The 15003-nt window shown below is 43.3% G+C and overlaps 1 protein-coding gene across 7 annotated transcripts in view; it reads right to left on the reverse strand.

Annotated features, from left to right (window-relative positions):
- Positions 1–1422: 1422 nt before the first annotated feature.
- The window catches only part of KIF4A (kinesin family member 4A), a 104367-nt gene continuing 90786 nt past the window's right edge, over positions 1423–15003 (reverse strand). For 4 of the 7 annotated variants that reach the window (XM_057718007.1, XM_057718005.1, XM_057718006.1 and 1 more), the window contains 8 exons: positions 14035–14205; positions 13539–13646; positions 12468–12545; positions 12013–12111; positions 11309–11491; positions 4157–4273; positions 2442–2564; positions 1964–2167 (listed from right to left, as the gene is read on the reverse strand). In XM_057718007.1, coding sequence (XP_057573990.1) covers positions 1964–2167; positions 2442–2564; positions 4157–4273; positions 11309–11491; positions 12013–12111; positions 12468–12545; positions 13539–13646; positions 14035–14205 — 1083 coding nt within the window. Of the gene's footprint in view, positions 1869–1963; positions 2168–2441; positions 2565–4156; positions 4274–11308; positions 11492–12012; positions 12112–12467; positions 12546–13538; positions 13647–14034; positions 14206–15003 lie in introns of those variants that run through there. The other 3 variants (XM_057718010.1, XM_057718008.1, XM_057718009.1) reach the window with 3 other exon arrangements.

Consider the following 15003-nt stretch of genomic DNA (forward strand, 5'->3'; position numbering starts at 1 on the left):
CCCCAAGGCATCTACAGTCTCTTTCCAAGAATCATTTGAGGAGTGTATAGTGTCAGGGTCACTGGCTTTTGGAAGATGAACACATACAAAAGACGCTTTTACCACACCATCAGCAGGAGAGGGATGGCCAGTAGGCTGTAGAGTCAGCTTAGCGCTAAAGCCCAGGGCTCTGGGTGGGCCAGACACTGGGGGCTGGCTTGACTGACCTTCCCTCTCTACCCTTCGGCTGATGCAGTGGCTTGATGCCTGGGGGGTTAGTGCCGTGTTGGTGGGAAAGTATGTTTTCCCTGGGGATAAGCTCGTTTACCCCTCCCCCCAAACGCACTGGATTTGGAACAGTGAGAAGGAAGACTGGCTCTCTTATGCCAAGAGACGGCCCCCCTCCTTCTCTGCCTTCCCATTGTATCCAGGGGCTCTAGTTGGCAATGGCAAAGGCTCCCTTGCTCCCTCGGCATTAAAATGCAAAGAGGAGCAGGGCTGCTTGCTGGCAGGAGGCCAGCAAGGGCTGCAGGGTCACCTAGTCCCACAGGCATCGCTCTAGGCAGGTTGTCCTTCAGTTTCCTTTGCTTGGCCTCTGTTGGATTCTGGAGGAGTCTCAGCTTTTATGTGCCAAAATCTGGGGGGGGGGGGGGGGCGGGGTGTACTTTGGGAGCTTCTCTCAAGGTAGGGGGCTGGGATTCAGAATGCATGGATATGAAGCTCAGGGTCTCTGAACTCCTGAGAAGGCTACAGGGCCAGGGCTGGCTCCCTTTTTGCCTTAAGCAGAAATGGAGAACCCTGATGCAGAGTGAAGAGTAAGCCATGCCCTTCCTCTTCCCTTTCAAAAGAGAAAGCAGGCAGTAAGTGCAGTGTTGGCCAGGGCTGGGCAGCAGTATGGTCCCAAGCCCAGGTGACCCCAAATCAGGCCGCAGGGTGTTGGTAACGGCCACCGCTGCCATTCTAGAGTCACATAAGAAGTTTTGGTGTCAGATCTGGGTTCAGGGCCTAGCTCTATTACTAACTGTGACTTTAGTGAGGTGACTTAACTTCTTTGCATCTCAGTTTCCTCATCTGCAAAATGAGACCTATTCACCCTGAACTTTTTTTGTGAGGAGCAAATAAAATTGTGGCAAGTACATGGAGATGCTTAGTAAATACGGTTCCTTCCTCCTAAATCTGGAGGTCAGGTAGGCTCTACAGTGAAGGTCAGGCCACTGGCCTTGCCAGCATTATTCTAACTTCCTGAGATAACAGAGCAACGTGAAGACACATGACTTGCTGCTCCACACTCTCCTCGGGGGACAAGGGCTGCTACAAGGCAGTGAGGCCTGGGCACTTGCACTGACTTTTCCTTAATAGCGTTCCCAGGGGCGGAGGAACACAGGTTGAAACTGTATTTCCCCCTCTGGCACAGAAGAATCTTTCCCAAACAGCAGATGGACTAAGATTCATTTATTTACTTAACATTAGCATTTAAAAAGATTTCATTTTCCTCAGCAACATAAAAGACACCGAGGGTACTGTTAAAACACTTGAAATCCAGAGACAGGAAAGAGCCGAACCCCATACTGGAGGTGGCGTGAAGGATCTGTGCCAGGCCTCCAACCTAGGCCAGGCTCTGCCATTACGCTGAGACAACCTAGAGATAAGACAGCCTCAGCCTTGCTCCCATCGGGAGGGAGCCCTAACTGCTCATGAGTAAGAAAGAGCTAGATTGTATGAGTCATCAGGAAGGTCAGTTGGTTCTCTCTTCAGCAGGTAGCTTAGCACCCTTCTGGAAAGGAGAGTAGTAGTCTGGGGCTGGGGGGCTGGACACTGAGTTGCCAACATCCAACAAAGGTTCCTACTTTTTCAGTAATGTGCTATTCCATTTTTCAACAGCAAGAAACCTGAAATCAAGAGGAGTCATTAAAAAAAAACCCTCCTGGCTGCAACCTGAATGCATCTCCCAAGCCAGACTGGGGCAGAGATGACGAGTCCAACTTCAGTGGGCCTCTTCTTCAATAGGGGAGCAGCCAGAGAAGAAGCTGATGTTGCTGGCCAGAGCTCGTTTCTTTTTCTTCCCTGGAGCTTTATTTTCTTGGGATTCTGTTGCTACATGTTTCGACTCTGGGAGGCCAAGGGAAGAGGCAGCTGGAGCCATCTTCTTTAATAGCACCTGCTCCACCTCACACATATCTTTCAGGATCTAGGAAGGACAGAGACAGCTATGACTAGATCTGGGGTAGGGACAGAGGCTCAGTGCAGATGAGCTACTACAAATGCTTAGCACACTCTCAGTGGTACGAGGTGACCTCCAAAATTGCTCTGTCGAAAAAATCAGACTCTAGCTAATGCCTGACTCCCAGTTTCCTGCAAGCTGATTGTACTTTTACCTCCTTTTCTCCCACAGCTCTCTGTCAGCACTAACGCAGACATGGATGCTAATACATCTTGAAACACCTGGCTTTTAGCCCACCTACCTTGCTGTTGGGAGTGGCACAGACAGGGTTAAAGAAGCTCAATCCTGGGGTCACCTCTGTGGGATCCTCCAGTTTGAAGGAGCCTTCAGAATCCTGAGTCCGCTCAACAGTGCCTAAGCTATCCTGAGAATCAAGCAGATAGGCATATTACAAATTCAGCTATAAGGGTTATACAATCAGTCTGCTCCTCTTCAGCCAGTGAGGTACCAGCTCTGAGGGCCCCACCAGTCAGTCTAAGCAAGTCTTAGGGTGACCCTGATTGGGGAGGTCACAATGCTCAAAGGCAGCCTCTGAAGGCAAAGGACTGGGTAGGAGAGTGGCATGGACACATCACCAGGCAAGGTTTAAAACAAGGCTGAGCCTTGGTCATTTCTTTGATTAATCCTCTCCCCTCCACAATCTACAATATACTTTTTAGCATTTCTAGAGTGTTGCCTGTACTGGTCTTCCTTTCAGAGAGGAAGCTGAGGCCAAGAGAGAGAAGTTGCTTAGGTAACAAGGCGACTCTGTGGTAGAGCTTTGGATTAGAATTGTAGCCTGTTGTCATGGAAACCGAACTGGATTAAGAGTCAGGAAGCCTGAGGACTAATCTTAGCCGCCATGACCAGCTGTATAATATCAGGTGAGTGACTTAAGCTTATCTCTGGGCCTTAGTTTCCTTCTCTGTAGAATGGCAGGATTGGACTAGATCAGTGGTTTTACAACTGAGATTCTAAGAGGAAACGATATATAAACAAGAGCAAGTTGCTCTGGTTGGCATGGGGTCAAACTGAGCTGGGCCACACTCCTCTGCCTGGAAGCACTTCCATGGAGCCACTATAGGACTCTAGAACCCAAACTGAGAAAAGCACAGGAATAGAGAATCCTTATGGTCCTTCTACAATGCTACTTCCACAGTTCTTAGCCTGACCTCTAGCTTGCCACTGTAGTCCTCTAATGACTACCTTAGAAGTCTTTTTAATAGAAGACCCAGGGCAAAACTGCTCCCATATAGATGGGCAAGAAATGCATGGTGAACTAGTCTTGCTAGAATTACTGTGTATCACACAGAGAGCAGTAGGAATGAGCTTTTGCCGTGGGCACAGGTAGGCATCTGACCTGCTTGGTGCTGCCCTCCTCAGTACACATTTTGTTTCTCTGCGTTTGCTATTCCTGAGAACAATATAAGAACAGCTACAGTTAACTTGGCTCAGAACAGCGCCTAGAAGAAAGACCAAGTTCGTGTGGGTCTTTTCCTAGAGCCATGGAATAGCTGGTTCCCATGGGGAAGGTCTAAGTAACTAACGTCTCAAGATGTCAGAAGGATTAACTTCCTTCCTGGAAGCTGCTGCCTCAGCACGTGGCCCTTACAATTCCAGCTAAGCCTCTGGACTAGTTTGATCCTGCGTGGCTGTATGCCTGTAAATGCTTGCTCTACTGTTCCTTGTTCCTGACTTAGACACTGTACAGAAATTTTACAGCCAAGGCTAGGGGTGGGGAGCTGCATATCTGGGAATCTCCTGGGAGGGGCTGTGGCTCCTGAAGAGGTTGTGTGGACAGGCTAGCAGCAAGGAAGAAGGACTGAGAAGTGAAATGTCTTTCTCTGGTTCCAGAGGGAAGAAGGGCTGGAAGGGCTGTGCAGGAGACTCCAGGTTTTAGGAAGGAAGGTGGAAGAAAAGGGCAGAAACTGCTGGGAGACCTGAAGGAATGATGAGGGATGACCGCACTGATCCTACCTTGTCTTGCTGACGGTTCCTACACTTTGTGGGGTCACAGCTACAGTCCGTGCCACAGTCCAGCTTTTGTCTCCTGCACCCACACTGCTTGTTCCCACACCAGCCCTTGCAGGAACACTGCAAGACAGGTTTGTAGAAAGACACATTACTGAGTCAGAAGACTAGGTGTGAAGCACCTTCCCTTCATTCTCAAGCCATTCTAGAAAAAATGGAAAGTACCATCAACTTTACTAAGCTTCTGTCTCCTCAGTCCTTTCTTCTTCTGTGAAACAATGATCACCATGAACCATCATACGTTTTCTAAGAACAAGTCACACCACACTTTGGGGATAGTATACTTGAAAGATAGATTGGAGGGATACCATAATAACGCAGGGCAACTGACAAAGATTCTCATGATGATTTTATGACCAAAGTGAAGAACTGTGCGCTGGATGGGAGCAGAGTTAGGCATATTTAAGGACTGAGTATAGCTGCTCAGTATCTTTAGATCTACCCAGCTGTACTTTCATCCAACTCACATTTCTACAGTTTGTTTAGCATCAGCCTGGGCTTTGTCCTCAGCAGTTTAATCATTCAACATTTTAATAAATCACTGATGTGAGATAAAATCATTTACATTTGCATAGCACTTTACAGTTTTCCGAGTAGTTTCATATGTAGAAATACAAAATCTCACGTGAATCTCATAACTAGTCTACAAGGTAGGTATATTTATCAGCCGTAACAACAACACAAAGCTGGAAGCATGATTAATATGTAAGATGACAGAATCACAATTCAAAAATATTTTGCCAGGCTGGAATTATGGGCTGGAAGGAGACGGAAAAGTTATAACAGGGATAAATGTAAGTCTGGCATTTAGGTTCCCCTCAAGTCAGCCATATAAACAGAATACGGGGGGAGATCTGGCTTAAACTTAGTTTGTGCAAGGAATTCCCTGGCAGTCCAGTGGTTAGGATTCCCAGCTTTCACTGCCGAGGGCCCAAGGGCCCGGGTTCCATCCTTGGTTGGGGAACTAAGATCCCACGAGCTGTGTGGTGCGGCCAAAAAAAAAAAAAAGTAGTTTGTGCAAAAAGGGCCTAGGGATTTGAGGTGTCAGCCAGCTTCATGAGTCAACAGTGTGAAATGGCTGTCAAAAAGGAAGTCAGTCAGGCAGAAATTTGGAGTTCAGAAATCACAGGGAGCGAATGCTTCACTATACCCTGGGTGGGTCAGTCAGACCCCATTTGAAATAATGTACCCTATTTTAGGGCACCATAATTTTTTTAGGCATAGAAAAAGTGTAGACAATAAAAAAAAAAAACCCACTGACGTCCCCAACCCTCCCTCGATGAGTAAAATACAGATAGAATGGAAGCCTCCCACCTACCCTTTCCTGATCCCATTCGCCTCCCTCCCTCCCAGGGGCAGTCTCTTGAATGAGGTGCTTATTATCCCGTGCATGTCTTTTACCACATATGAGTTTTTATTTAAAAAATACAAGGAATTATCTTACACCCTCTTAAACTTTATATAAATGGTATGTTATTATCTTGATGCATGTAGCTCCTGTTTCATTCATTTTCACTCTGTGAATATGCCACAATTTGTCCCTACTCCTCACAGGGCCATATATCACACTTACCACAGGCTGCAGTAGAAACAGCTGACATTAACATGTGCCAGGCACTGTTACAAGTGCTTTCCATGTATTAAGCCCATTTTATCAATGTTTCCATGTGTACACATTCAGGAGTTTACTGTGTATGTGTTTCATAAAGAGGATAAAAAGGGGGCGGATGACCAGCATTACAGGAAGTGATATTATAAGATAAAGGGTGGAAGAAAGTAGGATAGTTCGGCTTGGAGCAAATGTAGGTGGCAGAGCTCACAGAATGATAGTCAGAGGAGACCTCAGTGACCATCAAAAGCCTGATTTGACGTATGAAGCCCCACTCTAACATCCCTGGTCATATTATCCAACGCTCTATTTATTCTGAGATGATAACTATTTCTATATAACTTCTGACCTCAGGACCCAATTCTGCCATTTGGAATGACATGGAATGAGTCTAACCCCACTTTCACAGCAAAGATGTTCAACCCCTGTTCAAACCCTGAGCATCATTTTCACTCCCCGGTCCCACTCTGTCCAAATCCTCTCAAAGCTAAATACACCTAGCTCCCGCAATGATTCACCCCATGACATGGTTTCCAAGAATTCTCACCACCTTGGCTATATACCAATTTGTTCATCTTTAATTGTGACATCCAGAAATGAGCATTACTTTCTAAATGTGGTGTGACCATTGTGAAGTAGATTGAGACAAACACCTCCCTTGTTATGAACTCAATAGTTCTGCTAATGAGTCCTAAAATCACAGTAGCTTTTTTCCCCTTGGCATATCTTTGTGGATTCATACTACATTTACAGTTAAATTCAAGCCCTCAAGTTTCTTCCATATGGACAACCATCACCATTGTTCTGTAGTTATGAAGGTAAAAGAAACCATTAAAACATCTTCCACCCCCCGATTATGAGAATAATATATAGTACTTTTATAAAATCCAAAAATCAAAACTATTTAATTTTTAATATTTAAGAGTTGTATATAGTCTTTTATCATGTGGAAATGTCAATTTACTTAACCAGTCACCTAATGTTAGACATTAAGATTGTTTTGAAAGAAATTGTTTGCCATTATAAATCATGTTACAGCAAATATCCTGGTACACAAATACAATCCAAACCCTACCATGATTGACAAGGCCCCTGATTACCCCTCTGACCTGACCTTGTACTGCACTCTTCCACTTCTCAATATCCTCCAGTCACACTGGCCTTTTCAGCTGTTCCTTGATAAGCCAAGCTCATTCCTGCCCCGAGGCCTTTGCATTTACTGTTTCCTTTTCCTGAAATGTTCTGATTATTTTCCTGACTTGCTCCTTCACTTTGTTCATATCTCAGCTTAAATATCTCCTCCTCAGAGAGGTCTCTCCCAAGCACTCTTCCAAAGTACTCTTTTCCTACCCCGTTATTCTCTATGACTTGACTCTATTTTCTTTTTATCTCATCATCTAAAATTATTTTATTTGTTTTTCTGGTCACTATGTGTCTCTCTCCACAAGAATGTCTTCAGTTTCATGAGGCCAAGGATCTTACCTGTCTTGTTTATTGTATCCTCAGCACCTAGAAGCAGTGCCTGACACATTAGTTTGATTCTCAAAAAAGATTTATAAATCTTTTTACATGTCAATGACTATCTCCTTAGTATAAATACCTATGTATATAATTACTGGGCCAAAGGATAGGAACATTTTTAAGGCTTTTGATACATATTTTCAAGTTGCTTTCCAGAAAGGTATGCCAAGTTACATTCTTAACAACAACAGACAGGGATGACCACCTTAGTCACCTTTGCCAACACTGGACATAATAAAAAAACAAAACCCAATTTTGCTTCTTTAAATAAGACAGAGTAAAGACAGAGTTCTATGACATGTCCTAGAGACACCTCACCAGGATGACATTGATCTACTGATTGTTATAGGCTGGGTGTGGTCCTCTGACCATTGACACATTTATCTATATGCCTCAAAAACATTCTATTACCCTGTCCATGTGTCTTTATTTTATCCAAAGGGTTAACAGTACAAGGATGGTATCTGAAGGGCTGTCGTAGGAAGAACAATTAGACTTTTATATAGCCAAGACTCCTTGGGACGACAGCACACTTTAGTTCAACAAGCAACAACTTTCCAATAGCTACCTGGAATACAATAGGCTGCCCTGTGAGACTGTGAGCTTCCCCCTACTAGACTGCTTGTTTTCAAGCAAGCAGAGGCTAGATAAACACCTGGATGTGGTATTATAGAACAGTCATGACATACATGACAGATGTATTCACATGAATGCCATGTGTACTAGCTATAACTTCATCCTATTTTCTCTCACACCAGTTTGCAGATCAGAATATAGGAGAGGGAGAAAGACCTTGCCACAGACAAAATCTCAAATATGTATGTGGCGTGTGTGTGTATACATGTGTGTGTATCACAGCTGCTAGCAGCCCACCAGCATGTCCCAACATAGTTGAGAACCACTATAATAGATTCTTTTTTTTTCAGATCTTTATTGTTAGAGAGAGTCTTTATTTAGAGTGGGAAGTAGAGATGAAAGACCTCTGGGGTTCCTTTAAGCCAGCGGTTCTCAACCCTGGCTGCATATAAGAAACCTCTGGGGAGCTTTTCAAAAAGGCCAGGTCACACCTCAGACCAATTAAATCAGAATGTCTGGGGGTGGGGTCCCAGGCTCCCTGTGTTTAAAAGCTCCCTGGGGGATTCTAATGTGCAGCCAGGGTTGAGAATTATTTCTTTAGAGTCTATAATTCTTCTAGCACTGATTTCAGTGTTACATTATACCTCAGAATGATAAGGTCTGGTAAAATTGCAACACAAAGAATACCAGGTTAGAAGTTAGGAGACTTGGACTCTAGTCTTATATTTAATACTTGGCATGACCTTTGACAAGTCACTCCATCCAAGTTCATCTCCATTCTTTCATTACTAGAGACCAGAATACCTGCTCCCTCTTTTCTGCCAAAGGGGATAAATGGGAATATTTGTAAAAATGCTTACAGTGCTTTAATAACAATAGCTGCATGATATTTTATCCTTAACAAGGTGCTCTTGCATATATTCCTTCTTTTATCTTCTCAGACACCATATAAAGGTAGTGTTATTAAAATCCATCTATTATGGGACTTCCCTGGTGGTGCAGTGGTTAAGAATCTGCCTGCCAATGCAGGGGACACGGGTTCGATCCCTGCTCCAGGAAGATCCCACCAAAAAAAAACAAAAAAACAAAAACAAAAAAAACCCCATCTATTAAAAACAACAACAAAACCCATTTATACATCTTTGTTACTCTGACTCAGGATATTAGTGCTGGAAGTGATATTGTATATCACCATTCTAGTTTCATCCCTTTATCACATAAATAAGGAATCTGAGGCCCAGAGAGATTAAGTGACTTACTTAAGGCCATCCAACTAAACAGTGGCAAAGTCAAGACTAGAACTCATGCCTACCTGGCTTCTAAGCTATCATTTCTTTACTACAGTACATGGTTTATCCTTCGGCATCTCCTTAGTCCATATAGGAAATACGATTGAATGAGGAAACCTATTTTTTTCAGCATTAGCTTTGGACAAGTCATCATTTTGGTGCTTGCTGCAGTCTCCTTTGCAGATACCTAGTAATTCATACCAGCCGGCTTCAGCTGGGTTGAAACAATAATAATCAGGATGGCCTTCATGCAAAGCATCAAGGTCTACAGCTGATGTGTCTACAAGCAGTCTGATCAAAGAGCAGTCACAGCATCCAAGTACTTCGAGGCCGCCAAAAGGGAGAAACTAGATTGTATGTCAACTTGCTCACCTTAAAGCCCAGTTATATTCTCAAGTTGTAAAATCAGGGGAAAAGCCTAGAAAAGAATCATTTCTCAGTGTTTTAGACATAGGATTTATCACTGATAGCAAATATCACTTACTTGCAATTTCTGCTATACTTCTATATTTCCTTTTTAAGCTTATAGCAATAGTGCTATTATATATATGCATGTGTGTGCGTGTGTGTGTGTGTGTGTGAGAGTGAGAGAGAGAGAGAGAGAGAGAGAGAGAGAGAGATAAGCTTCCCTCAAGGATAAGTATACCCATATTTGCTTCCTATTTGGAAACTCCTTCCCAGGGGTTTTAGGTCCTTTACCATTTGTTTCTGTGTGTACTTCTCACCTCTGCTTCCTATTACTTGGCTGACCTTTTCATCAACATTCAGCTCATGCTTCAACCACAGTAGAGAGCATAAATGTTTGCTGAGTAAGTGAATGAAACTCAGACATGTTCTGCCCCATTTTCTCTCAATGTCCCAACTCTCCGTCAGTCTTTGCAATATGCTATTCATTGTGCCAGAAAATGGTCTCCCAGTTGCTCCTTAGACTGTATTTCCCTTTCTGTCTTATAATGCAGCAACAGTCATCTCTTTCATGTCATGTTCTTAAACTATATCTACTTGACTTGGCTTTATAGTCACTCTTAAAAGTCCCTCAGTCCATCTCCCTGAGATGAGTATGCTGAGATTCTATGATGTGCTCCTATTTCTTTGCCTTGCTTCCCCATTAGATTATAAGCTCTCTGAGGCTAGGGATGAGCTCTTAGTCCCACTAAGAGCACATGGTATGTTGCATTCCTGATGACCTTCCAAATGACTTAATGCCACCAGGACTGTCTATTCCTCATGCCTTTCTTCTCTCCCATGTTGTGGCTTTACAAGGCTCAGTTCCCCCATGCGGTGTGCTATCAGCTAATGAAATCAAATAACCTTCCAGGAATCCAGCTAGGGTAATTTGCGAGCTGTTCTCTTTAAGTGGAATGTGACTGCAGGGCACAGTTGGGGTAGTGGTGAGCTGTAATGCCTAGGAAGTTAATGTTTAAGCATAAAACATCTAGGTTTGATAAATATGTAGGACCATCACTGTGTAAGTAAATAGAGCATGCCTCAAAGTAGGATTGTTCCTAGCTAGCCTTAACTTTGGTATGTTCGATCTTAAAGTTCCCACTCAGCTTCTGGTCTGCAATTTTTGCTGATATGACCACGATGTAGTAGAAACAAACTGGACTTGGAGTCAGAATATTTGATTTCAAGTCCTGACTGTCACTTGGTTTTGTGTCCCTGGGCAAGGTCACTTCCCTCTCGTGGGTCTCAGATCCAGCTGTAAAATAAAAATAATAAACACCTCACTGGATTTCTTTTTTGGTGACAATGAAAAGAGGTAACATATATGAGAATGGTTTATAAACTGTAAAGTGCTATAAAAATGTGAAAGATTATTATGATCACATTGGAACCAGTTTCAATGAGATGGTATAGAACACTACTACTCATTGAGACTGGTAAGAACCTGAAAACATGAAGAGAGCCCTGCTGTGCACCCAGGCAGCCCTGTCAACCAGCTTCCATACAGAGCTGGCACAATGATCACCACTCAGTGGAGCCAGTGCCTCTGGATGGGATGCAGGGGCTGCCTGGGGTGTAGGGTCTGGGGCTGGCACATCCTCACCGGCAGTGAAGATGAAAGACTAGAACCCCTGAAAGAGCTGAGCTGCCTCCTACCCCTTGGATGTTCTTCTTGGACATCTTAACTAATTTTGTTGGCTTCCATTCTTCATCATCCCCATCGTCAACATCACCATCACTGTCCTCAGGCTCGTTCACAGAATATTCTGAACAATATCTTAGATCTTCAATGTCCATGCTTTGCTCCGGGAACTTTTCTTTTAAACGGGAAGGTTTGGGCTAAGAAAAAAAGGTTTGGAATGGTTATTTAATTAAAAACAACAACAACACGTGGATCATATTTTCCCAGTAGCTGCTGTCAGCTATATTCTCAGAGCAGAGATTTCAGACGCCCTCAGATATACCCCACTTGGCTTTATCAATCAGAAGAAATTCTGCTTTAGCCTTTGGCCTCACAGAGTCTTTGAAGGGAGAGAAACTGAAGGGATAGAGGCTGAGCAATCTGAGGGAGGAGGGAGGGACTCAAGATATGATTAGTATCTTTGGATGGACAGATGAACACTGCTCTTATCTATGCTCCTCCTCCTCAGTTGTGTTGCATAAGGCCTGTATGTGGCCCGAAGTCAGCCTTCCAGGGAGAGAGAATGCCTACTTCCCTCAAGATTGTACTTTAGTTTTATCTGGGACTCCATGGAAAACTGAGACGATGGAATGCAGGACTTTTAACTCTCAACTGCTTCTAAAAGGTGATTTTAGCACACTGACCCCAAACATTGGCTATGCAAAGCTGAGCAGTTTACCTTAGGTGGGATATATTCGAAAGAAGAGTCTGGAGATAGAAGGGTATCCTTAGGAAGATGAGATTTCTGTCTGCTGGCTACTTGGAGGAGGTTCAATTTCTATTTGAAAAGAAGAGACAAAGTGTACATTGCAGGGCAGCTTCTGAGAGTGTTCGTGGCTAAAACATAAAGATTCCTAAGTTAGTTTAATTTTAAGCCATGGTAAAGTGAGGCAGGGTAATAGCAAAGTGGGTTGAAGGACTCCCACTTTACAAGATCAGTATCAGATTCAGAAAAGAGCAAATTTAAAAATGTGTTTATACCATCTGAAATGCACATGACCATATCACATGAAAACTAGATGTAGACCGCATAAAATAGAGTCAAGTCATTATACTCAGGGCTGCTCCCAAGAGCTGGCCTCAGTTGCAACAGGGTCTCCCAGGGCTTATTAAATGGGTGGGAAGCTCTACTACCTGCTTCATGATTTCATTCTCTCGGAGAAGCTGCTGATTTTGCTCACACACTTCCCGCATCTTCTCAAGTTCTTCATCCTATTTCCAGATAATGCAGTGATAGGTAGGGTTATTTTGGGCACTACATGTGGGTTACCAAACAACTCACAGAGATGAAAACATACTACTGCCAAGCTGCTGGCAGCAGATGGTTTTTGCACAGCAGGCATTGGCAGAAAAATGCCTGATCCCCACCAATTCCTAGGTGTCCTGAATGCCACCTCTATTCCAACGCTCCCAAGCAGCCATGACCATACTTGCAGGAACCATGGGCTCTGCCCTACATGCCTTCCTTACTCTTCTCTATTTTCCAGCCTCATATCCCTTATTCACATCAGGATGCTGATAAAGAAATCCACCCAGAGAGTCAGCTGTTTCTTTGAAATCTACAGATGCTCTTGTCCACGTTTCTCAACATGTAGCAGTTTATTTGCTACACTAATAAGCCTGATTAAACTTACTCAGCATTTAAGACAATTGGATTCATGCATACGACCTTAACAAGTTTGGTTATGTCTTCGATGGGAGATTCTAAGGAAACCTTAGAGACTGGTAGTTCAAGAAAAAGATTCTAAGCTGGATAAAACAGTGCTCCAACATGCTACTAAAGGGTGTGGTGTTCCCAGCCTCTGGAAGAAATGCAGACCCCAGGCATTTTACAAATAGGTCAGGTCTCAACTCAGAACAGACACAGGAAGAGACAGCTAAATGCCCCTAGGATTCTATTGGATGATTTAACTTTCTCAACTCTTTAGAGCTCAGGTTGAGGCAAAGAACCGGGAGGCCTCAAAATCTGGTATGGAGTATGGGCTGTCATTTTTGTACCCAAACGGAGGTTATCCTATGTGTGGCTACATCCTAAATACCCCTAAATTGATCAAACAGGGCTAGCAAGACAACAGAGGCTATCATTATAAACCTTTTCTCAGTAGGTAATTACTCTTTTCTGCAGGTACAATGGTCTAGATCAGACAGGATTCTCAGTCAGGCCTGGGGCCCCCATCTCTGGAGACCTTTGTCTCATCTCCATACCTGACACTTTAGGGTGCTCAGCAGCTGCTGTTCCTTTTCGCTGACTGACTCCTCTAGCTGCTTCTCCGCCATTTGGCTTTGCTGCAGCTGGCTGAGGAGGTATAGCACCTAGAGAAAGATATAACCCAATGTTACTAAAGGAATATGAGGAAAAAGTAACTCCACTTTAGTCCAAGCAGTGATCCAGTTACTCCTTTGTGATTTCAAAGTAAATTGTTCTCTTTTGCTCTCCTGGCTTGAAGTAGTAAGCACAGCCACAATGGTATCAGCATGTTCATCTTGGTATTAAATGTGGAGGCTAAGAGTCATTGTCACTGGTATGTGTAAAATTATTAGGTAAGTCATTGTTCTCTATTTCTGGTTTCTCATTTGAAAAAATTGGAAAAGACTACGTGTTCTTTTGAAGGAAACTTCAATCCCCTCGTTATTATTATTATTTTTAACTAACAACCAAAAGCACCAGTTCTCAGTATAGCTTCTCGGCACGCCAGCTTACCTTCTCTTGGTGCTGTTGCTCCACTCTCACCAGCTCTGCCTGTAACTCTGTCTCTATTTCAGCAAAATGATTTCGTTCCTCAAACAGCATCTTCTGCATGTCAGCACAGCTGGCCTTGTTCTGTTTCAGGCTGCTTGCAAGCTTGCTGACCTGTATTTTGGAGGAGACCAGCTGGAAGGGATAAAAGAAGATCAGTTTATTTGGAGAATGGCCACCTTTTCTCAATCATTAGGCAGGAAAATGTCAGCTTTCTTGAAATGGACTGAGAAAAGTCCTTCCACGTCCAAGTCCGTGCTTATTTGTTCATGTCATATGGATTCTACCATTGAGTAGTAACAACACCACCCAAACCAAGAGCTAAGATAGATATCCGTTGAGATAGAAACCTTAGAGGTGGAAGCCACCGCTAAGGTCATTTAATCTCTTGTTCTACTTCAAGGCAAGGATAAACCTAACAAACAGTATCTGACAATTACAAATTCTGATATTCGAGAAGTTCTTCCTTAATTTTAAAGAGAAATCCATAGCACACACCCTTATGGCTAATTATGTCCCATTTCAGAATGTCTGTGTTCACATGTTGGAACTTGTAGACACATTAGCTGAGACTGCAGCTCTGGTTCTTCAGGCTAGATTGATATCCTATGCTGGCCTAGTTTTATATTCTCTACCAGCCCAGATGGTGAATATCATAAATACCAGTGTTCACAAGACTAATCAGGATTTCCTTAGTAGGATAAATCTGCTAACCCAACACAAAAATGTATAAAGGACAGCATTGCTCAAACTTGCAGAGTCGGAGTTTGTATGCTTGCCTCAGTCACGAGAGGTGATCAATTTTAATTCCTCTTGTGACAGAGGAAGATGATATATTATTTTAAGGTCAGTGAAGATGGATTTTCCTTAAGGTAAATCTTTATATGTCAAAGGTTTTCTCTTTCCTAGATTGTATCTTAAACTTTTTGAATA

Source organism: Hippopotamus amphibius, chromosome X (genome assembly GCF_030028045.1).
Source record: "Hippopotamus amphibius kiboko isolate mHipAmp2 chromosome X, mHipAmp2.hap2, whole genome shotgun sequence".
NCBI classification, from domain to species: Eukaryota; Metazoa; Chordata; class Mammalia; order Artiodactyla; family Hippopotamidae; genus Hippopotamus; species Hippopotamus amphibius.